We start from the raw sequence: 23,558 nt of genomic DNA, 5'->3' as shown, positions 1-23,558 counted from the left end.
CCTTAGTTATCTGAGAGCAAAGGGAACTACTTGTAGACTAAGACTAAAGGTTTTTGTCTACTAATTTTATTGCTAGCATTTATCATGTTAGAATTTGTCACGTTTTAGGTACTCTTCAGTGCTTTACATGTCTTAATCTGAAAGAACAGCCCTGTGAATTAAGTAAATTTATAGATCTGTAAATTCATAGATCTGTATTTTTTAAGATGGAGGCACAGAGAGATTAAGTAACCTGCCTAAGAATATATATATATATAAAGCTGCAAATGGCAGAGCAGGATTTGGACATGGTAGTCTGTCTTCAGAGCCTATGGTCTTAACTACTCAAAAGACAGTGAGAGAGGCAGGGTGTGGGGGAGAAAATATTATACACAGAAGGAAGAGCATAGACAAATGCACCAAGGTAAGAAAGCACTGTATCAATGGGTTCATTTAGGGGATTAGTACTCAATTAGCCGTGGAAGTCCTTAAAGCAGGGGAAAGTGACACAAGGTGTCACTGTAGAAATGACTGCACTTTGGTCCCTAAGATGGGTAAGGAAAAGCCTAGTAGTAGAGTACAGATCTTCCTAGATTTGATAAACTCATCATAAATTGGAAATGCGTTTAATATACCTAGCCTACTGAACATCATAGCCTAGCCTAGCTTACTTTAAATGTCTTGAGGACACATATATTAGCTTACACAGATGGGCATAATCACTTAATATGAACCTATTTTGTAATAAAGTATTAAATATTTCATATAATTTATTGAGTACTACAAATGAAAAGCAGAATGGTCTTAAGTGTCAGTTGTCTACCTTGTGATCATATGGTTAGTTGGGAATTGTGTCTCACACTGCCGTTGCCCAGCGTCATGAGAGATTATGTGGCATTTATTGCTAGCTGTGGGAAAAAAATCAAAATTCAAACACAGTTTCTACTGAGTGCTTGTCACTTTTGCCCCATTGTAAAGTCAAAAACTATAAGTCAAACTGTAAGTCAGGGACTATCTGTATTCATGTAGGAGGCTTTCTATTCAGGCAGAGTTAATAAGGCCTTAAAAGTTGGCTAACTATACTGGAAATGGAAAAGAAATGACGGCTTTTAGAGGCATTGAGAAGAATGTATAGTTTGTTGACTCATTAGATAAGGAGTTAGAACTGTAAAAACTCTTTTGAACATAAATAATTGAGAAAATAGGGATACCATTAACAGAATAGAGGGGCAAGTCATGAAAAAAATCTGGCTTGAAGGTGGACAGTGATGTTTAAGAGGACATCACCAGCAGTCTGGTGAAATATTTGTAAGCAGTAATCAGTCAGTAGATACAGGAAGTATATCTAATTAAATGATTAGGAACAAGCGAATATAAAGAGAACATCCATCCAGATTTCATATCAAACACAGAATAGTACACTTTGTAGGCAGTATCACTTCCTTCACCCTTTTACTTTGCCCCCATAAATCACTCCCCTCCTGTCTTCATTTTCTTTCTTTTTTTTTTTCATTTATTTTTATTAGTTGGAGGCTAATTACTTTACAATATTGTAGTGGTTTTTGTCATACATTGACATGAATCAGCCATGGAGTTACGTGTATTCCCCATCCCGATCCCCCCTCCCACCTCCCTCTCCACCCGATTCCTCTGGGTCTTCCCAGTGTACCAGGCCCGAGCACTTGTCTCATGCATCCAGCCTGGGCTGGTGATCTGTTTCACCCTAGATAATATACATGTTTCGATGCTGTTCTCTCGAAACATCCCACCCTCGCCTTCTCCCACAGAGTCCAAAATTCTGTTCTGTACATCTGTGTCTCTTTTTCTGTTTTGCATATAGGGTTATTGTTACCATCTTTTAAAATTCCATATATATGCGTTAGTATACTGTAATGGTCTTTATCTTTCTGGCTTACTTCACTCTGTATAATGGGCTCCACTTTCATCCATCTCATTAGAACTGATTCAAATGAATTCTTTTTAATGGCTGAGTAATATTCCATGGTGTATATGTACCACAGCTTCCTTATCCATTCGTCTGCTGATGGGCATCTAGGTTGCTTCCATGTCCTGGCAATTATAAACAGTGCTGCGATGAACATTGGGGTGTACGTGTCTCTTTCAGATCTGGTTTCCTCAGTGTGTATGCCCAGAAGTGGGATTGCTGGGTCATATGGCAGTTCTATTTCCAGTTTTTAAAGAAATCTCCACACTGTTCTCCATAGCGGCTATACTAGTTTTCGTTTTCTTTCTTATCTAGGTCTTTCATTTCAGACATTCTCTAAAAGCTCGCTACTCCATTGTCATTTCAGAAGGAGTTCCTGTGTATTTTGGATTTTTCTGGAGCATCAATTGGAGAGACTAATTTTTTAATCAAGTGTCAGCATTTTGAGAGAGGTTATGTTGCAAAGGGTTAAGAAGTGAATGAGTGGTAAGCTGATAAAGAGACTTCTTAAGCCCTTACAGTCTAACCTTTGCTTCCAGGTTACTGATTGTCTTGCAAAGTTAGCAATGAAAGGAAAAGAACAGTATATAGGATCAGCAGTATTTAAGTAAGATTGATAGCATCTGTTGCTACTGGGGTGTTTTTGGCTTACAACAGCCAAAAATGTTGACTTTTTTCCCATCTTCTCTCTGAATACATCTTCAGAAGCATTTTCTCTTTATGTCTTCCAGTTTGCTACCTTATTTCAGAACAGTGGTTTGACTGTTTACCCTCTTTCTTCTCTAATTTAGCCTCCTGTTTTATTTTGCAGTGCAGGACATATTTGAATCTCAATTCTGTCACCGCCTCTGACTTCCTCTCATTTTTCAGTGTTCCTGAATAAATTGGATCTAGCAGCATTGAGGTCACCAGGCTAACACACATCATCTTATGAACCTAACTTCACTACTAGGTCTAGTTATTTCTTGTTCAAGGTCCTCTGATATCAAGAGAGGTGATCCAGAAGGCACTAGTGGGGAGAAGTGGAGTTAAAAAGTCAGACAGTTTGACGTTCTTTCAAACAGATCCCTATCAAAATATAATCCTCAAAAGAGTAATGGGGGACGGGTGTCAGGTTAAGGCAGATGCCAAAATTTTTCATGCTATTACCATCAAAGAACAAATAATAACATGAAATGGCAATGGGAAGCTGAAAGAATATGAAATGCTGCTCTTGGCTGTAGTAAGAGCCTGAGAACTATCTTGAGTTTCCTATCTTATACATTTTTCCTTCAAATTTGTGTGCGGCTTTCATCTACCACTAGTTTTTGCCAGCCTTTCTCATGCCTTGATACAAATGGATTATAAAGGACAAAAGAAAGGGTAAAAGAATGTGTTTGTTCTTGACTGGTGGTGACAGTCTTGGTCTCTAGTTACCCCAGGCTCAAAGACTGAGAGGACTGATAACTGACACCTACAACCGGTTAAAGGTTCAGTTGGGAAGCAGATCTGCTCATTCCTTTCTTCTTCATTGCCAAATCCTAGTTCACGCACTGGTTAGAGACTGTTTCCAAGTCATCTAAGACTAATTCTATGCTGTAGTGTGAAAGTTGCTCAGTCATGTTCGACTCTGTGCCCCCATGAACTATATAGTCTCCAGGCCAGAATACTGGAGTGGGTCACCTTTCCCTTCTCTGGGGGGATCTTCCCAAGCCAGGGATCAAACCCAGGTCTCCCTCATTGCAGTTGGATTCTTTACCAATTGAGCCACAGGGGAAGCCCAATAATGCTGGCGTGGGTAGCCTATCCCTTCTCTAGCAGATCTTCCTGACCCAGGAATCAAACCAGGGTATCATGCATTGCAGGCGGTTACTTATATATTAGCCTTCTCATATTTGCATTAGAACTTGAAGATACTTAGGTATTTAAACCTGACAACTCCCCTTAGAGTCCCCATTACATCTTGTTTTGTTTTGTTTTTTTAAACATTTTTCTGTCTCCCCCCACCATCCCATCATTTAAATTTACTATCTGTGTAATGTTCTTCTTTTCCATTAGACATGACATACTGCTTTCGTTATGAAGCTTTACCTAAGTATAAGTGAAAATACATTACTTGTCCGCCCCAGCATTTTTAATAGCTAAAATGTCACATGTAAAGAGAAATGTATACACAAATAATATTTTTCTTTTGGTTCTATGCTGTATTTCTCCATATGTTATTTTTAAATGTTTACTGTTCAGGAGTTAGAACTAAGTATGGACATTAAACTCTAAAAATTCACTTTTTCACATTTCATATTCTATTTTATTATAAAAGTTCCTATAGGACAGAGAACTTTTTAAAATAAAAACTTAAATTAATTTTGTGTTCTCTTGAACATTGTGCAGTTATTTGAGTATATTTAGCATACTTATTTCTGGATATTAATTCAGTCATTTCAAAATAGAAAATAGTAAAAGCCTTAGGGTTAGTTTCCTCTCTTTGTGCTCCATTGTAGCCTGTACTTACTCCTTCATGGCCATTACGCTGTTGATCAGTTCAGTTCAGTTGCTCAGTCGTGTCCCGACTCTTTGCAACCCCATGAACCGCAGCATGCCAGGCCTCCCCGTCCATCACGAGCTCCTGGAGTCTACCCAAACCCATGTCCATCGAATCGGTGATGCCATCCAACCATCTCATCCTCTGTTGTCCCCTACTTCTCCTGCCTCAATCTTTCCCAGCTTCAGGGTCTTTTTATTTTTTTTATTTTTATTTTTTTGCAACGTTGCTGGCTTTATTTATTTTTTTTTTCCATTTATTTTTATTAGTTGGAGGCTAATTACTTTACAACATTGCAGTGGTTTTTGTCATACATTGAAATGAATTAGCCATGGATTTACATGTATTTCCCCATCCCGGTCCCCCCTCCCACCTCCCTCTCCACCCCATCCCTCTGGGTCCTCCCAGTGCACCAGGCCCGAGCACTTGTCTCATGCACCCAACCTGGGCTGGTGATCTGTTTCACCCTAGATATACATGTTTCGATGCTGTTCTCTTGAAACATCCCACCCTCGCCTTCTCCCACAGAGTCCACAAGTCTGTTCTATACATCTGAGTCTCTTTTTCTGTTTTGCATTATGGAACGCTTCACAAATTTGCGTGTCATCCTTGCGCAGGGGCCATGCTAATCTCTGTATCGTTCCAATTTTTTAGTATATGTGCTGCCAAACCGAGCACACGTCAGGGTCTTTTTAAATGAGTCAGCTCTTTGCATGAGGTGGCCAAACTATTGGACTTTCAGCTTCAACATCTGTCCTTCCAGTGAACACCCAGGACTGATCTCCTTTAGGATGGACTGGTTGGATCTCCTTGCAGTCCAAGGGACTCTCAAGAGTCTTCTCCAACACCACAGTTCAAAAGCATCAATTCTTCGGCACTCAGCTTTCTTTATAATCCAACTCTCACATTCATACATGACCACTGGAAAAACTATAGCCTTGATTAGACGGACCTTTGTTGGCAAAGTAATGTCTTTGCTTTTTAATATGCTGTCTAGGTTGGTCATAACTTTCCTTCCAAGGAGTAAGTGTCTTTTAATTTCATGGCTGCAATCACCATCTGCAGTGATTTTGGAGCCCAGAAAAATAAAGTCAGCTACTGTTTCCACTGTTTCCCCGTCTATTTGCCATGAAGTGATGGGACCGGATGCCATGATCTTAGTTTTCTGAATGTTGAGTTTTAAGCCAACTTTTTCACTCTCCTCTTTCACTTTCATCAAGAGGCTCTTTGGTTCTTCTTCACTTTCTGCTCTAAGGATGGTGATTGATATTTCTCCTGACAATCGTGATTCCAGCTCGTGCTTCTTCCAGCCCAACATTTCTCATGATGTCCTCTGCATATAAGTTAAAATAAGCAGGGTCACAATATACAGCCTTGAGGTACTCCTTCCCCGATTTGGAACCAGTCTGTTGCTCCATGTCCAGTTCTGTTACTTCCTGACCTGCATACAGGTTTCTTAAGAGGCAAGTCGGGTGGTCTGGTATTCCTATCTCTTTCAGAATTTTCCACAGTTTATTGTGATCCACACAGTCAAAGGCTTTGGCATAGTCAATAAAGCAGAAATAGATGTTTTTTTGGAACTCTCTTAGTTTTTTGATGATCCAGAGAATTTGGCAATTTGATCTCTGGTTCCTCTGCCTTTTCTAAAACCAGCTTGAACATCTGAAATTTCACGGTTCACATATTGCTGAAGCCTGGCTTGGAGTATTTTAAGCATTATTTTACTAGCATGTGAGATGAGTGCAATTGTGCGGTAGTTTGAGCATTTTTTGGCGTTGCCTTTCTTGGGGATTGGAATGAAAACTGACCTTTTTTCAGTCCTGTGGCCACTGCTGAGTTTTCCAAATTTGCTGGCATATTGAGTGCAGCACTTTCACAGTGTCATCTTTCAGGATTTGAAATAGCTCAACTGGAATTCCATCACCTACACTAGCTTTTTTTGTAGTGATGCTTCCTAAGGGCCACTTGACTTCACATTCCAGGATGTCTGGCTCTAGGTGAGTGATTATACAATCGTGATTATCTGGGTTGTGGAGATCTTTTTTGTATAGTTCTTCTGTGTATTCTTGCCACCTCTTCTTAATATCTTCTGCTTCTGTTAGTTCCCTACCGTTTCTGTCCTTTATTGTGCCCATCTTTGCATGAAATGTTCCCTTGGTATCTCTAATTTTCTTGAAGAGATCTCTAGTCTTTCCCTTTCTATTGTTTTCCTCTATTTCTTTGCATTGATCACTGAAGAAGGCTTTCTTATCTCTCTGTGCTATTCTTTGGAACTCTGCATTCAAATGGGTATATCTTTCCTTTTCTCCTTTGCTTTTCACTTCCCTTCTTTTCACAGCTGTTTGTAAGGCCTCCTCAGACAGCCATTTGCTTTTTTGCATTTCTTTTTCTTGGGGATTGTCTTGATCCCTGTCTCCTGTACAGTGTCACGAACCTCCATCCCTAGTTCATCAGGCACTCTGTCTATCAGATCTAGTCCCTTAAATCTATTTTTCACTTCCACTGTATAGTCATAAGGGATTTGATTTAGGTCATACCTGAATGGTCTAGTGGTTTTCTCCACTTTCTTCAATTTCAGTCTGGATTTAGCAACAGGGAGTTCTCTATATTTATCTCTGATACAGTCTAGCACAAACCAGAATAGTGGTTTTTAATAGATGTGAAGGTGGTAAGGATGGTAGTTGTGCATTTTGGAAAAAACTTCCCATGCTCTTCTTTAGGACTTCTTACCTTCCACCACCATCAATCACCATTCTTTTAAAAACTCTTATATACTCATCTCTAAAATCTTTGAAGATAGGGAACTGTATTTTACTCATCATTTTCTCTTTAGGGCTTAGCATTTTGTTTGCATCTCTCCCTTTTAAGGTAGACAGTAAATATTTATTCCTTGCAAGAAGGTAAGACTAGGAATTTATAGCTGGAAGAGATTGCTTCTGACTTGGAGGAGCATGAAAGACTTCATAAAAGGAAGGTCATTGAGAGGAGCTGTGTAATGAGGTATAGAACTGGTTCTCTGGAAATAGATGAGAATACTTCAGACAAGAGGGAGTGAACAAACGCAAAGAGGTAGGAAAGTGTCATGTGTATTCCAGGAATACGTGGGCAGAGACCATAGAGTGTGTGAAGTGGGAGAAAGTCTAGAAAGTTTGCCTTGTGTTCAGTTAGATTGTGAATGCCTTTGAATGCTTCTGTGTTTGACTCTTGAACAGTGCAGTCGGGGGTGCCAGACCTCTGTCAACTGAAATAAAAACACACATCGTGCGAGCTGTGAGTTTCAGTTTTATTTGGGAGACAGTCTCAGATAGTTCTGAGTAATCTCTTAGAAGAGGAAGTAGATAGGGGAGGTCAGTAGATACATAATTTTGCAAAGAGGTATGTGCACTTGTGCACACATCTCTGTAGAAATTTACTCCTAGTCACAAGGAACACGTATCTCAGTTAACGATTTTAGTGCTTTTCTAAATATGGGATGATGTAAGAGTCCAGGTTCATAAATGGTTTCTCCTGAAATATCTCTAACTATCTAAAGGCCTGTTTTCCCAGAGGACAAAGTGTTTCATCCTGCCCTTCACCCTGATTTCCTTTCACATGTATTGTAGGTTAGCAACTGCATTGGCTAAAGACTTGATTCTTGTAGAACTGGATGGTAGGCACCATTCTTTACACAGTCAAAAATCTACATGTAAGACAGTCAGCCCTCCATGTCTGCAGTTCCATATCTCCAAATTAAGTCAACAGCAGATCGTGTAATACTGTAGTGTTTATTATTGAAAAAGAATCTGTGTGTAAGTGGGCCTGTGTAGTTCAAATCCGTGTTGTTCATGGGTCAAATTTATATGCAACTTGAGCTTTACTTGTAGGTGGTAAGGAACTATTGAAAACATTTGATGATGATGTAATTTGATTGTTTTATCAGTAGCTTGGTATATCTGTCAGTGTAAGATTATGAGTAGGCAGAAAGTGGAGCTTAGCTTGGGACATCAATTAGAATTAAGACATTTGTACAGTTAGAGTTTAAATTAGAATGACAGTGAAGAAAGAAGAGGAAGTTGGTGCAAGAGATATTTTAGACGTAAACTCAATAAGTCTTGGCCTCTTAAGTATAACATTACTCATTTTAAAGTGGCAATTCTATTCCTAATGAAGAGATGGTACTAGCAAAAAGGAATGTTTTCTTATCTTTGCAGTTAGTTGAATTGGTTTGTTATTCACAGAAAATAAATAATGAAATAAAGTTAATTGGCTATCATCTTGATAATAAAAATGTAGTTGTGATAGATGATATATTTTGGAGCTTTAGTTTATGTAAGAATTAATAGTACGTTAGAGTTATGTCCAAAAAGAGAACAAGATATTAATTCTGACTTTATTTTTCTGTAGTGGTTTATATAGGTCTTTTATATTTTCTTTCCATTTGTTAATTCAGGCACAGGAAAGACTGGACTATAGCACACTCCAAGTGTTACTGTAGATTTTAGGAATTAGAGTACAATACATTGATGTACTTTTTAACACAATTACAAAAAACTGAGCTGAAATACTGAAAATGAAGGCTCTTTTTATTATCTAGTAAGCTATCCTTATCACAGTACATATTTGACTGTCTTATTTTAAAAGGTTTTAGCTGACAGCAGAACTAATACCATTATTAACATTGTTTGATGTTGCTAATTTTTACAGTTTTAGGAGATAGAATATGATCATGATTTCTTCAGTTATCTTTGCTTGATGCATTATCTGTAAATCAAGTAGATTACTTACATCACTGGTGATAGTTCTCTTAAGTAGGTTGTTGACTTTATGTAACATCATTGGATGTTTGATATATATATATAGGCTTTCATTCTGGAAGCCCATTTGGATTGTTTCAAAATCCTATGAATTCTGACTTAAAGATGCAGAGTAAAAACATTTGTGCCCTCTTCTATCCAAAATTACCCTGAAACAGCAAGGAAAATGAGAGACAGAGATGTATAGTTGACCTTTGAACAACACAGGTTTGAACTGCTACATGTGGTTTTTTTTCAGTAGTAAATACTAGAGTATTATATGACCCCTGGATAGTTGAATCCACAGATGCAAACCACATATATGAAAAAAACACAGATTCAAAGGAACTACGTATGTATATGGAGGGCCAACTATAAGTTATATGCAGATTTTTAGCTGCATAGAATGTTGGTGTCCCTAATCCCTGCATTGTTCAAGTGTCAGTTATAATTACATTTTCGATAGGACTAGAGTCCTGTATCCCAAATTGAAATATTTGAGAACTGATAGTCAAATGTAAGCAGGAAGAGATTAAGAGCATTCTGACAGAAAGAGATCTCAGGTAGAACGGACAGAGCAATGAAAGATAGATCTGTTTATAGTGGTGTCAGGGTGCCTAGAAAAGCAGTAGGAGAAGCTTCCTTGGATTGTTTGGCAACATCTAGCAGGAAAGGAAGAACAAATGAGAAAGCACACAGATACATGATCTTTGCAGGAAGCACTGTTTTGATGAGGCAAGAAATAATGGCTAAACATCTTTCTCTTCCTTGTTCTCACATACATTGTCTCTCTCTCACACGCACATGCACAGAACACCCTGTGTCATAAAGAGCTTTCTTGTAGGCTAGAGAAACTACCTTCTAGTCCAGAACACAGCCTTAATTCTTCCTCCTACAATGCTCTTGCAAGTAATTGTCCTGGGTGAAGTGCATGTCATTCAAAGATGAATAATGACAAAAAGAAAATGAGTACAGTATGTACACAAAAGTGTTACAGAAAGAAAAGCAAAAGGAGATGGAAAAACGAGTGACGAAGACCCGTGAGAAAACTGTGGTGGTGTAACAAATTTAAGGAGACAACCACTTCTTTAAGGGCTTCCCTGGTAGCTCAGCTGGTAAAGAATTTGCTTACAATGTGGGAGACCTGGGTTTGATCCCTGGGTTGGGAAGATACCCTGGAGGAGGGCATGGCAACCCACTCCAGTATTCTTACCTGGAGAATCCCATGGGCAGAGGAGCCTGGCAGGCTATAGTCCAGGGGGTTGCAAAGAGTTGGACACAACTGAGTGACTAAGCCCAACATAGCCACTTCTTTAAAATAATAGAGAAAGCTAACTGGCTAGGGAGAAATAGTAAGATAGTGGTAAATAATGAGTCATAATTTGGCAGAACTCAAGAAAGAAAAGAAAGAAAAATATAATCAGGAATAAAAAGCCACATAGAAAACAGAAAGGAGAATTAATGTTGCTGAAAACTCAGTAAGGGATATGACGACAGGCTTTTGAAAGTTGAGCAAAGTGAAATGGAAATGAAAGGAGATGAAACAAATGCTTAATTGTAGTTCTGGAAATAGAAATTCAACATTAGAACAGAAAAGTAGTCAAAACACATAAGAAAACCTGTTGTAGAGAAAGAAATCTTGATTCTACAGAATCAAGGGCACATAATGGAGAGGCACATAATGGAAGGGCACATAATGAAGAAAAACTGATAACAATCATTAACATCATTACATGACCTAGTTTTTAAAAAATTGTATTTCAAAACTAAGGAATGTGTTCTTTGCTCATCCGTTAAAAAGATCATCTTCCCTATAGTGCCAGGGAAAGGATCACATATTGTGAAGGGAGTATTTAGCATTGCAGGACAGTGGTAAAAATCCTGTAAGTCATCAGAGGAAAGAGGGTGTGACCTCAAAGCCAAACTGTTAGTTGACACCTGTTTTTGAACAATGCAAGAACTCAAGGTAAATAATGTCCATATTCTTAGGAGAAGATGAATATCAGCCATCTAGTAGATGAACAGAGATGATACAGTGAAAGGAATGGCAGGGGAACATAGTAGGAATAAGATTTTAAAAGCTGAGAGATTTGTATTACAGAAAAAAATGAACTAATAAAAGTCAGGATTAAAAGGAGAGATATAGAAGGTGTTAATAGAATTCCTCTTATTTTTTAGCTGGAGAACTAAAGACAAAGTTTATACATGAAGTAATAGAGGTATTAATATATAGTTAAAGGAATAAAGATAAACATTTGAAGAACCAAATGTAGTGTGTGTGACCAAAATGAAACAGTGAAGAGGAGGTAAGAAGAAGTAGAACTGTATTAAATTACTTGTTCTAAAGGAATAGTCAGTTGGGACCAAAGATGAACGGAAACTTTAAGGAATTCCCTGGTGACGTAGGGGACATGGGTTCAGTCCCTGATCCAAGAAGATTCCACATGCCGTGGAGCAGCTAAGCCTGTGTACCACCACGGCGACCTCACATTCTGGAACCTGCAAGCCACAGCTAATGAGCCCCTGTGCCACAAGTGCTGAAGCCTGCACACCCTAGAGTCAGCAAGTGGAACTACCGAGCCCATAGAGCCTGTCCTGCGCGCACGCGAGAAGCCCACACATCGCAGCTGGAGAGTAACCCAGCTCTCTGCACCTAGAGAAAGCCCGCGTGCAGCGTGAAGACCCAGTGCAGTCAAAAATAAGTAGACAAAGCAGCGTGTACATGTTGAAAAAGAACACGATTTTTCATCATGACTTTTTTTACACTTGCCAAAAACTGAAAATGTATTTGGGATATATATAAAAACTGACCACATCCTACATCACATTAGACAAAAGAGCTGTTACACAGGTGATGTTCCTTGACCAAAAGTTTATTTTTTCTTTGGCAGTGGTTCTTAGTATGTGCATCAGCATCACCTGAGAATGCATCAGAATTGCAGACTCAGAGGCCTCACCCCAGTTCTACTGAATCAGAAACCCTAGGGGAGAATCCTTCCCATCTCTGTTGGTCAGTTTTTATAGATATCCCACGTACTTTTTGCAGTTGTAAAGAATGCCATGATAAACATTTTTGTTCTTCCAGGTTTGGTCTTCTATCTGATGATTTCTTTAGGATAGGACATTACTGAATCAAAGAATGTTCTGTTGAACTTTAGGTAACTTTTTCATGGTTAATAAAGGTGAAAAATTAAATATAGGCTTTTTTTTTGTCTCTTCAGAAATATTGTTCACAGAAAACAAGATTACCTTTTTACCCCAAAAGATGAAACCAACTGGGTTACTTTCAAAAGACAACCAAGTGAGCACTGCAGACTGATGAGTAGAATCAGTAAGAACGTGATTTTGGTGCTTTTAACTTTGACAAGTTCTGCATTTCTGCTATTTCAGTTGTACTACTACAAGCACTATTTGTCAACGAAGGTAACTTTTTCGCCCTGCTTTCTCATTATTAAATTTCATTTTAGCTGTTTATCTTCCTAACATACTTTCCTTTTGCAGTACATAAAAGTAATGAGTTTTTAAAATCCTTGCAGAAATATTTCTTTGAAATTCTCCTTTTCATGGGTGTGGTAAGAAGCAATTCAGAATTGCAGTTTAAGATTATTATAATAACACACTAAAAGTCAGAGGCGCAAAGTTTCAGTGATGTTGAAATTTTCTGATAGAATTATATGAAAATTGTTATTTTTCCAAACATATCATCACTCTTTGGAAAGAGTTCAATGATAAATAATTTTGATAAAATGTTAGAGTTAGTTTATTTTGGTACAAAGTCGATTTTAATATAGTGCCTAACAGGGAAGTGTAGTGTTATAACTTACCTTTATTATAAACCTTTAGGCATAAAGATAAAGAGACAATGATTTAGAGTCTAGTAGCTTCTGAAGATCTTATAAATATACTAATTCGAAAGAGATAGCAAAGCGTTTACTATTATTTGATGGAAATTAATAGATTCTGAGATGTTGACCATATATGCCTGTTTAATAAATTATAGCAGTCTCAGTGCTGTCCATCTTGGGTAGTTATATAATTGTAGACTTCTTAGCTCATGACTGTGTGTATTTAGATTATGCTTTTTAATGATTATTAGCCAGTTATATAGGTTGAACCTCATACCTCCCCTAAATGTAATGTTAAGTGCTGGGCTTTGCATTTACTAACTTTTATTTTTGTTCTCTTCCTAGAATGGATCTGGTTTATCAAAATCCAAAGGAAGCCAAATTGGATTTGACAGAACACAGTGGGTATGTATGACAGTCGAGAAATTCCTCAATTGCCAAGTTCATTTAGTTCATTCACTTATATACTTAATAAGTATTTTTGAATTATGACAGTTTTAATAGCTAGCTTGGTAGGAAGTGGGAGTAGGTGATAGAGGGCAAGGGGAAGACACTGTGCCAAGTGCTTTATATGGAGTATCACGTTTCATCCTTATGGGAACTTGATGATGTTAATACATGTTTGTCCTCAGTTCACTTAAAAAGGTTAAGGTTGGTTGGCTAATAAGTGACTGATTTCAGATTCTAACTGCTTGCTTCCAAAATCCTCATTCATTGAGTTGTGGTGTTTCCCCAAATGAATAAATATGTGAAAAGCAGAATTGAACCAAGAAAATATAAAAAATAAAAAATATTTGCAAAACGTGTGTCTGACAAAAGATTGATATCAAGGATAAATAAAGAACTACTGCAAGTCAGTAATAGATTTTTTTTGTTCAAATTCTATCAAATTGAACAAGTGTCCTATTCCTGGTTTGCTGAGAGGTTTTTATCCTGAAATAGGAATTGAATTTTGTCAAATTTTTTTGTGTTATAATTCTCATAGAGGTTTCCTCCCTTTATTCTATTAATATGATTGATTAATTTTCAAATGCTGCCTTTCATTCCTGGGATAAACTATACTAGGTCATAATATTTTCTTTTTTTCTTTCTTTCTTTTTTTTAACTACAGGAATTAATTTTTTAGTATCCTGCTAAATGTCACTGTATCTGTGTTCGTGAGGGACAGTGGTATATACTTTTCTTTCTGTAATGTCTTTGTCAGGTTTTTTAGGAATACACTGACCTCAAAATGAGTTCAGAGTATTTCCTCCTGCTCAGTTCTGAAGAGTTTTTGTATAATTGACATTATTTCTTCCTTAAATCTTTGATAGAATTCGCCAGTGAACCGTCTTAATCTAGAGTTTTTTCTTGTTTTGATGGCAAGACTTGTTTTTATACAATAAATTCAATTTTGTTAATAATTATAAGGCAAATCAGATTTCCTGTTTCATCTTCTGGTAGTTTTATTAATTGTGTTTTTAAAGGATTTATCCATTTCCTCTAAGTTATTGAATTTTGGGGCATAGCATTGTTTATTCTAACTTTTTACTTAGTTGTCTCTCCCACTAAGAGATAATAAATTCCTCTGGAGCAGAGATTATTATATTCTTGGTATTTGCATAATACCCTACAGTAAAAACAAAGGATAAGAGACTGATTCATACATTTGTCTCACTTTTTTATCTTTATAATTCCTGATATTCTAATCTGTTTATTATCTTGTATATGTTTTTATAAGTTTCTTCAGATTTTTGTGAGTAATCATTTATCCTTAATTCCATGAAACATCTTTTTTGATGGGCATACATCCTTTTGAAGTCATTATTCCTTTCATTAACGTAGGCTTTTAAGCAACAATGTATGCTATTAATTCTGTTTATCTTGGCTACTCTTAGATACTGTTTACTCCTAAGTGTGATTATTCGGTTTCCATTCTGATTTCAAAACTTATTTTTTGCAGTAGAATGTTTTGCTTACTGCTCAGCGGAATTGTATTTTAAAATATCAGTATTACAGTATTATTAGAAAGTCAAACTGTATACAGGAATGGTCAAGCAGACAGTGTATTTTAGTTTGTCTTTTTTTTGGCAAGATTATTAAGCAGTATTTCAAATATGAAGAAAAGTTCCACATACAGTTTATTTTTGGTTTTGAAAATGTTGACATGACTAATTTATTTAAAATTGAAAGACCTGGTATTTCTTCTCCAACTTTTGCTTGAAAAGATTTAGCTACTATGAAGGGAATAATTTGTAAGTCCAGAGTTCTCATCTCAGATACTGCTTCCTCTGTGAAGATTTTGATATCCTTTTGATATACAGTTAATTAGTTGATTACTGTTCTGTACTTACCTTATATTGTAAATATTTGTACATCATCCTCAGTAGACTGTGCACTTCTTGAGAGCAGGTATGGTGTATTATTTATTTGTGGGTTTTTTAATGATAGCAAAATAGTAAGCCTGGTATCTATTGAATAAGCACTCTATATATATTCTTATAAAATTAATGAATAAAATTTAATGAGCTAGATTGTCATATTGGTTTAGAAGAATTAAGGGAATTCTTTTCCTCTCAAACAGCGTGCAGTTAAAAAATTTATTATGCTAACATCCAGTCAAAATGTACCCGTGTTCCTTATTGATCCTTTGATTCTGGAATTGATTAATAAAAACTTTGAACAAGTCAAGAATACTTCTCATGCCTCCTCCACTTCAGAATGCAAGTTTTTCTGTGTTCCAAGAGACTTTACTACATTTGCACTACAGTATCAACTATGGAAGAATGAGGTAAGATGATTTGCTTTTAGGTAATGGAATGTGTCTTTTGTAAAACAATTTAAGATTAAACCAATTTAAACTGTAAAATATTTAAAATTTTTTATAAAGACTTGTAAATTATATCAGGAATATTTTCAGCTATAAATAACAAAACACAAGGCTCCTCTGTCTGTGAGATTTCCTAGGCAAGAATACTAGAGTAGGTTGCCATTTCCTTCTCCAGGGAATCTTACTGACCCCAGTTATTGAACCCACATCTGCACTGGCAGGTGGATTCTTTACCACTCAGCCACCTGGGAAGCCCACAGCTGGAAGTAGATTTGTGCAGTACAGCCTTGAGTTAGGCCTTTGCTGTGTTTGATCAGAGCAACTTCTTTGTTCTTAACTTTCCTCTGTCATGATTATGAAAAGGCAAGCCGTTTCATAGTTCTTCCTGTTTTGTCTATCTCCGCACACTTGAGGTCTGATTTCTCTTCAAGTTCTGCCTGGCCTTTTAAATTTTTCCTAAATTTACCAATTTATAATGCTTTTATTTCATCCTGTACAGTAGATTCCTTCTCTGAATTGGCCACTCTTACACTCAATCAGTACTTTCCACCTCTTAGGTTTATGAAGAAAGGAAATCCTACAGTAGTTAATTCTAATATAAGGAGAACCAAGGTGAAATTGTATTAGACAGGGTAAGTTACATTAATTGCTGCTAAAAACAACCCTAAAATCTCATTGACTTAGTGCAAAAAAGGAATAATTGTCTCTAGACAAAATCCAGTGTGAATATTCTTGGTCAAGGGTATTCCTGGATGACTTTCCTATAAGCAGTGCCTCAGGATGCAGGCTGTTTCATTTGTGTGGCTTCCCTATCCCATAGTTCTTTGTTTCCCTACATGCAGATAAAAGAGAGAAAGCAAAGATCTTATGGGACATTGTAAAGCCAGGCCAAGAAGTGGTATCTGATGCTTCCATCTGCATTCATTTGACCAAAACACAATTTCACTCTATATCCAGAAAGGGGAAAGCAATTGTAATTGATACTGGTTAGCATTCTGTACCAGAATGATCACTTTCTAGATATAGTTCCAACCTTTAATAGATTTAATGCCTGGTATTACCACTTAGAACTTTATTTTCCTTAACTGTAGATTAGGTGTAATATCTTCCTTGTTGACTTCACATAATTTCTGTGGACATCAGATGAGATAATTAATGTGAATAAGCTTCATATACATTATATAAATATAGACTTAAAGAGGTGGTGGTGTAGAGTAGAAAGAACTTTGTATTTGGTTACATAAGACCTAAATGCTGGCAGTAGTTTTGCCTCTTATTAATTTTGTCTCTTTGGACTTCTGTGAGTCTTTTTCTTTATCTACAATATCTGTGCTACTTATTCTTTAAGATAGATGTCATAAATTCAAATCGTGAGTGAAAGTCACTCAGTTGTGTCTGACTCTTTGTGACTCCATGGAATTCTCCAGGCCAGAATACTGAGTGGGTAGCCTTTCTCTTCTCCCAGTGATCAAACCCAGATCAAACCTGCATTGCAAGTGGATTCTTTACCACCTGAGCCAGAAGGAAAGCCTAGGAATACTGGAGTGGGTAGCCTATCCCTTCAGGGGAACTTCCTGACCCAGGAATCGAACTGGGGTCTCCTGCATTGCAGGCGGATTCTTTACCAACTGAGCTATCAGGGAAGCCATAGATGTTATATGTAAATGCAATAATGTTTATAAAAGTTCTTTAGAAACTGTGCATTTCTGTTCAAATGTGAGGTGTTCTTAATAATTAATACTGTTTAACCATCTGTAGCACTGGTTGTTAGGATTAAAAATCTACCCTGTAGGTTAATCTTTTTATGTGAGACTTATTTATGCTATAACTAATAACTGTTGGAAATGTACTTTGCTTTATAGTATATCTTAGTCTGTTTTCTAATGATGTATATTATGATAGAGTTCTATTTTAGTAGCAGTTTAAGGCATTGGGATATAACTATGAGATGAGAAACCCTGCTCTTATGAAGCACTTTTGAAGATTATTAGAAGTTAAATTGAGAATCACAGGTTTAATTTTAAGTCCTTACATTAACATTTACTTTGGAGATGCTAACCAGAGAACACTATAATGAATGGACATTCTCATTCCAAGAGAGAAATTTGTATTGATTTTCATAAAGAGAGTCTTTGAACATGTCTTCCATGCTATTTGGTTTCTCTTTTTGATGCTTTCCTTAATTCTCCCACCACCACCTTTCCTTCCCCACCTTCATTTTTTAATCTTCAGGCAAAGAGCAGATTAGGATGGTAATACAGAAGACTTAATTCAGTGTAAGAGTAACTTTAATTTTGCTACTAGTATTTATTTTAAATATTCAGGCTTGATGTTTCTTTGGTTTTAGGAAGGCTGGTTTCGGATAGCTGAAAATATGGGATTTCAGTGCCTAAAGATCGAGAGCAAGGACCCCCGGCTGGATTGGATAGACTCACTTTCTGGAACTGAAATTCCCCTGCACTACATCTGCAAATTGGCCAGTCATGCCATCCACTTGGTGGTCTTTCATGAGAGGAGCGGCAACTATCTCTGGCATGGCCATCTACGGCTGAAAGGACACATCGACAGGAAGTTTGTTCCTTTTCGAAAGTTACAGTTTGGTCGTTATCCTGGAGCTTTTGACAGGTAAATTCAGGGTCTAAAGGGAATACGTGAAACCTGCCTTATCCAGTCATGAATTCTTATTCTCTTTTTCACATTTAGTAATAAAACCTAAAATGTATTTCATGCGAATTAGTTTGAAATGTAAATATTCAATCAGAAGAACTCACGTACATGTACTCCAGGAAATATATATCAGAATGTTCATAGCAACATTGTTTTCAGTGCCCCAGACAAAATGTGGTGTGTTTACACAATGAAGAACCATGGGGCAGGGAAATGAAGAAGCTCTTAACTCATGCTGTATGTAGCAACAGAGATGAATCCTACAATGCTGAGTGACAGAAGTGAGGCATAAAAGAATACAAATCTTACTATATTTGTAAAGAGTTCAGACACAGGATAAAGTATGTTTGTGGATATATACTTACAAGTAAAAGTGTTCAGAATGTAAAAACTTCCAGTTATGAGATAAGTTCTTGGTATATAATATGCAGCATGATGACTATAGTTAATTAACACTGCTGTATTGTATATTTGACAGTTGCTAAAAGAGTAGATCTTTAAAAATGATACCTTATATACTTGATCTTTAGCTATTTTGCTTATGTTGTATTGAATGTACTTTGAAGAGGCTGCCAGTTTTCTGAATTAAGTCCTTGTAATAAGTCTTAATTTTTGTTTTCAGGCCAGAGTTACAACAAATTACTGTTGATGGATTAGATGTTCTCATTCCAAAAGATCCAATGCACTTTCTAGAAGAAATACCACACTCTAGATTTATTGAGTGTAGGTATAAAGAAGCTCGAGCATTCTTTCAGGTTAGAGATAACCAAGTATTGTACTTTACAATTTAAAAGAAATGTGTTTATTTTTAGTATTTACCAGTTGAGGCGGGGGGAAGGTAAAGGGACTTATGGTAAAAAGAGACTTAGGTAAGAAAACATCTTTTCTGATTTGTCTGTTTCCTTCTAGATTGTTTAAATTTTTTAAGTAGATTAAACATTAACTTTAAGGAACAATTTCTTCCCCAGTTGAATGGTTTGATATTTACAGAGACCTTATTTTATTTGGATAGACATTGACAGGTTCAGCACTGGCCTCTGCTTTTAGTTAGGATTGCCCACAAACTTTATAAAGTTGGTACATTCTTTTCTTAAAGCAATCCAAGTAGGATCAAACCATGTAGAATACGTACTTCATAGAAAATACAGTTTTTCTCAGAGGGTTTGAACTGAATATGAATTTTTTGTGTTTATGAAGGTTTTTCAAGATAAATGCTACACAAAGACCAAGTGCTTTTGAACTTTACTTTATTCTGTTGTTCTGACTTTCAGCTCAATAAATATTTATTAAAAGCCAGCTTCCCAGGAACTCTCCTGACCTTGGGGATATAAAGATGATTTTAAAGGACATGAAAGTTCAGCTCTAGGAAATGACATGAAACAGAGATACAGTAAAAGCAATCAGATCTGTGATGGGGTTTTGGTACTTAAGTTTTTCCACTTGCCCTTTATTTTTCTGAGCAAACTTTTATTTTCTGTGTTCCCTTCCAAGAAAGCTGTATACACAAGGACTGGAGGGGAGTGAGAAAAAGAAGTGCCAGCTGGAGCATCACCGGCCAGATGCCCAGAACCCAAAGATGCGAGGGTTTTTTTCTGATAGGTTGCGCTGGTACCCAAGGCCTAGACCTGACAGCCAGAGTGGGCCTTCCTAGCCCTGTTCCTTTAAATCTGTGGATTTGTGGCTGAAGCCGCATGAATGAGAAGCTGGAAGACTGCATGTGTAGCTGGGCCAGTGTCAGTGGGCAAGTGCTGCCCTTCACATCTCTACCACAGAGCATGAGGAAGCAGAAGAGAAGTAGATTGGTGCTTGAATTTCACCATCCTTTCACTGTTCCTGTCTCAATGAGTTTGTTCTGGTTGCCACCTCTGTCCTAGCAATTATCACAATTAATTGTGAATGTCTGTCCTGTCCTCCTATAAGATGATGTGAACTTTTTGATAGCAGGTATCTTATTTTACTCACCTTTGTGGCTCCAGCATCTAGCACAGTACCTGACACAAAGAAAAGATCCTATAGTAGTGGAAAAACGCATAAATAATAAGGTGCTCAGAATCAAATGGTTGTTTTTTTTTTTTTCCCCAGAACTCTTACTGGGGCTGCTCCATTTACTTGGCAAGCATTTGCCCATACTCATTTTATTGATCTTTATGAGAAGGCACTGTAAAATGTAAAATGTTTCAAAATATTGAGAAATCATGAGAATCAGTTCAGTTTAGTCACTTAGTCGTGTCCAACTCTTTGCGACCCCGTGGACTGCAGCACGACAGGCTTCCTTGTTAACTCCCGGAGCCTACTCAAACTCATGTGCATCACATTAGTGATGCCATCCAACCATCTAATTTGTCGTCCCCTTCTCCTACCACCTTGAGTCTTTGCCAGCATTATGGTCTTTTCAAATGTGTTGGTTCTTTGCATCAGGTGGCCACAGTATTGGAGTTTCAGCTTCAGCATCAGTCCTTCCAATGAATATTCAGGGTTGATTTCCTTTAGAATTGACTGGTTGGATCTCCTTGAAGTCCAAGGGACTCTCAAGAGTCTTCTCCAATTCTACAGTTCAAAAGGATCAGTTCTTCAGTGCTCACCTTTCTTTATAGTCCAACTCTCACATCCATACATGACTACTGGAAAAAACCATAGCTTTGACTAGACGGACCTCTGTTGGTAAAGTGATGTCTCTGCTTTTTAATATGCTGTCTAGGTTGGTCATAGCTTTTCTTTCCAGGAGCAAGCGTCTTTTAATTTCATGGCTCCAGTCACCATCCTCAGTGATTTTGAAGCCCAGAAAAATAGTCTCTTATTGTTTCCATTGTTTTCCCATCTATTCACCATGAAGTGATAGGACCAGATGCCATGATCTTACTTTTCTGAATGTTGAGCTTTAAGCCAACTTTTTCACTCTCCTCTTTCACTTTCATCAAGAGGCTCTTTAGTTCTTCACTTTCTGCCATAAGGGTGGTGTCATCTGCGTATCTGAGGTTATTGATATTTCTCCCAGCAATCTTGATTCCAGCTTGTCCTTCATCCAGCCCAGCATTTCTCATGATGTACTCTGCATATAAGTTAAATAAGCAGGGTGACAATATAGAGCCTTGAGGTACTCCTTTCCCAATTTGGAACCAGTCTGTTTTCCATGTCCAGTTCTAACTGTTGTTTCTTGACCTGCATACAGATTTCTTAGGCGACAGGTAAGGTAGTCTGGTATTCCCATCTCTTTAAGAATTTTCCACAGTTTATTGTGATCCACACAGTCGAAGGCTTTGGCATAGTCAATAAAGCAGAAATAGATGTTTTTTTTTGGAACTCTCTTGCTGTTTTGATGATCCAGTGGATGTTGGCAATTTGATCTCTGGTTCCTCTGCCTTTTCTAAATCCAGCTTGAACATCTGGACATTCACGGTTAATGTACTGTTGAATCCTGGCTTGGAGAATTTTGAGCATTGTTTTGCTAGCGTGTGAGATGAGTGCATTTTTGCGGTACTTTGAACATTCTTTGGCATTGCCTTTCTTTGGGATTGGAATGAAAACTGACCTTTTCCAGTGGTCCTGTGCCCACTGCTGAGTTTTTGAGTGCAGCACTTTCACAGTATCATCTTTTAGGATTTGAAATAGCTCAACTGGAATTCCATCACCTCCACTAGCTGTGTTTGTAGTGATGCTTCCTAAGGGCCACTTGACTTCACATTCCAGGATGTCTGGCTCTAGGTGAGTGATCACACCATTGTGGTTATCTGGGTCATGAAAATATTTTTTTGTATAGTTCTTCTGTGTATTCTTGCCACCTCTTCTTAATATCTTCTGCTTCCGTTAGGTCCATACCATTTCTGTCCTTTATTGTGTCCATCTTTGCATGAAGCATTCCCTTGGTATCTCTGATTTTCTTGAAGAGATCTCTAGTATTTCCCGTTCTCTTGTTTTCTTCTGTTTATTTGCATGGATTGCTGAGGAAGGCTTTCTTTTCTCTCTGTGCTGTTCTTTGGAACTCTGCATTCAAATGGGTATATCTTTCCTTTTCTCCTTTGCCTTTAGCTTCTCTTCTTTTCTCAGCTATTTGTAAGGCCTCCTCAGACAACCATTTTGCCTTTTTGCATTTCTTTTTCTTGGGTCTTGATCACTGCCTCCTGTACAATGTCATGAACCTCCATCCATAGTTCTTCAGGCAATCTGTCTATCAGATCTAATCCCTTGAATCTATTTGTCACTTCCGCTGTATAATCGTAAGGGATTTTATTTAGGTCACACCTGAATAGTCTAGTGGTTTTCCCTACTTTCTTCAATTTAAGTCTGAATTTGGCAATAAGGAGTTTGTGATCTGAGCTGCAGTCAGCTCCTGGTCTTGTTTTTGCTGACTGTATAGAGCTTCTCCATCTTCAGCTGCCAAGAATATAATCAACCTTTTTTCGGTGTCGACCATCTGGTGATGTCCATGTGTAGAGTCTTCTCTTGTTTTGTTGGAAGAGGGTGTTTGCTGTGACCAGTGCATTCTCTTGGCAAAACTCTGTTAGCCTCTGCCCTGCTTCATTTTGTACTCCAAAGCCAAATTTGCCTGTTACTCCAGATATCTCTTGACTTGCTACTTTTGCATTCCAGTCCCCATGATGAAAAGGACATTTTTTTGGGTGTTAGTTCTAGAAGGTCTTGTAGGTCTTCGTAGAACCATTCAGTTTCAACTTCTTCAGCATTACTGGTTGGGGCATAGACTTGGATTACTGTAATATTGAATGGTTTGCCTTGGAAACAAGCAGAGATCATGCAGTCATTTTTGAGATTGCACAAAAGTACTGCATTTCGACTCTTTGTTGACTATAATGGCTTATCCATTTCTTCTAAGGGATTCTTGCCTACAGTAGTAGATATAATGGTCATCTGAGTTAAATTCACCCATTCCAGTCCATTTTAGTTCCCTGATTCCTAAAATGTCGATGTTCACTCTTACCATCTCCTGTTTGACCACTTCCGATTTGTCTTGATTCATGACCTAACATTTCAGGTTCCTATGCAGTATTGTTCTTTACATCATCAG

At 37.4% G+C, this 23,558-nt stretch overlaps 1 protein-coding gene and 1 non-coding gene across 5 annotated transcripts in view; one reads left to right on the top strand and one right to left on the bottom strand.

Moving 5' to 3' along the window:
• FKTN (fukutin) overlaps positions 1 to 23,558 on the top strand; it is an 88,886-nt gene that overhangs the window by 3,370 nt on the left and 61,958 nt on the right. For all 4 annotated transcript variants that reach the window (XR_002309120.2, XM_070459349.1, XM_020869451.2 and 1 more), the window contains exons 2-6: positions 12,439 to 12,640; positions 13,408 to 13,467; positions 15,626 to 15,832; positions 18,219 to 18,496; positions 19,161 to 19,293. Coding sequence is in view for 3 of the 4 variants with exons in the window: in XM_070459349.1 (XP_070315450.1) it covers positions 12,536 to 12,640; positions 13,408 to 13,467; positions 15,626 to 15,832; positions 18,219 to 18,496; positions 19,161 to 19,293 (783 nt within the window). In the remaining variant the exon portion in view is untranslated. The remainder of the gene's footprint in view (positions 1 to 12,438; positions 12,641 to 13,407; positions 13,468 to 15,625; positions 15,833 to 18,218; positions 18,497 to 19,160; positions 19,294 to 23,558) is intronic.
• On the bottom strand, positions 5,018 to 5,123 carry LOC139032514 (U6 spliceosomal RNA). Its single transcript, XR_011485056.1, has one exon. It is a non-coding gene; the product is annotated as a U6 spliceosomal RNA (small nuclear RNA).

This window comes from Odocoileus virginianus, chromosome 31, assembly GCF_023699985.2.
Source record: "Odocoileus virginianus isolate 20LAN1187 ecotype Illinois chromosome 31, Ovbor_1.2, whole genome shotgun sequence".
NCBI lineage: Eukaryota > Metazoa > Chordata > Mammalia > Artiodactyla > Cervidae > Odocoileus > Odocoileus virginianus.
The sequence above is the reverse complement of the archived record's forward strand: the minus strand, read 5'-3'. Positions and strand labels throughout refer to the sequence as shown.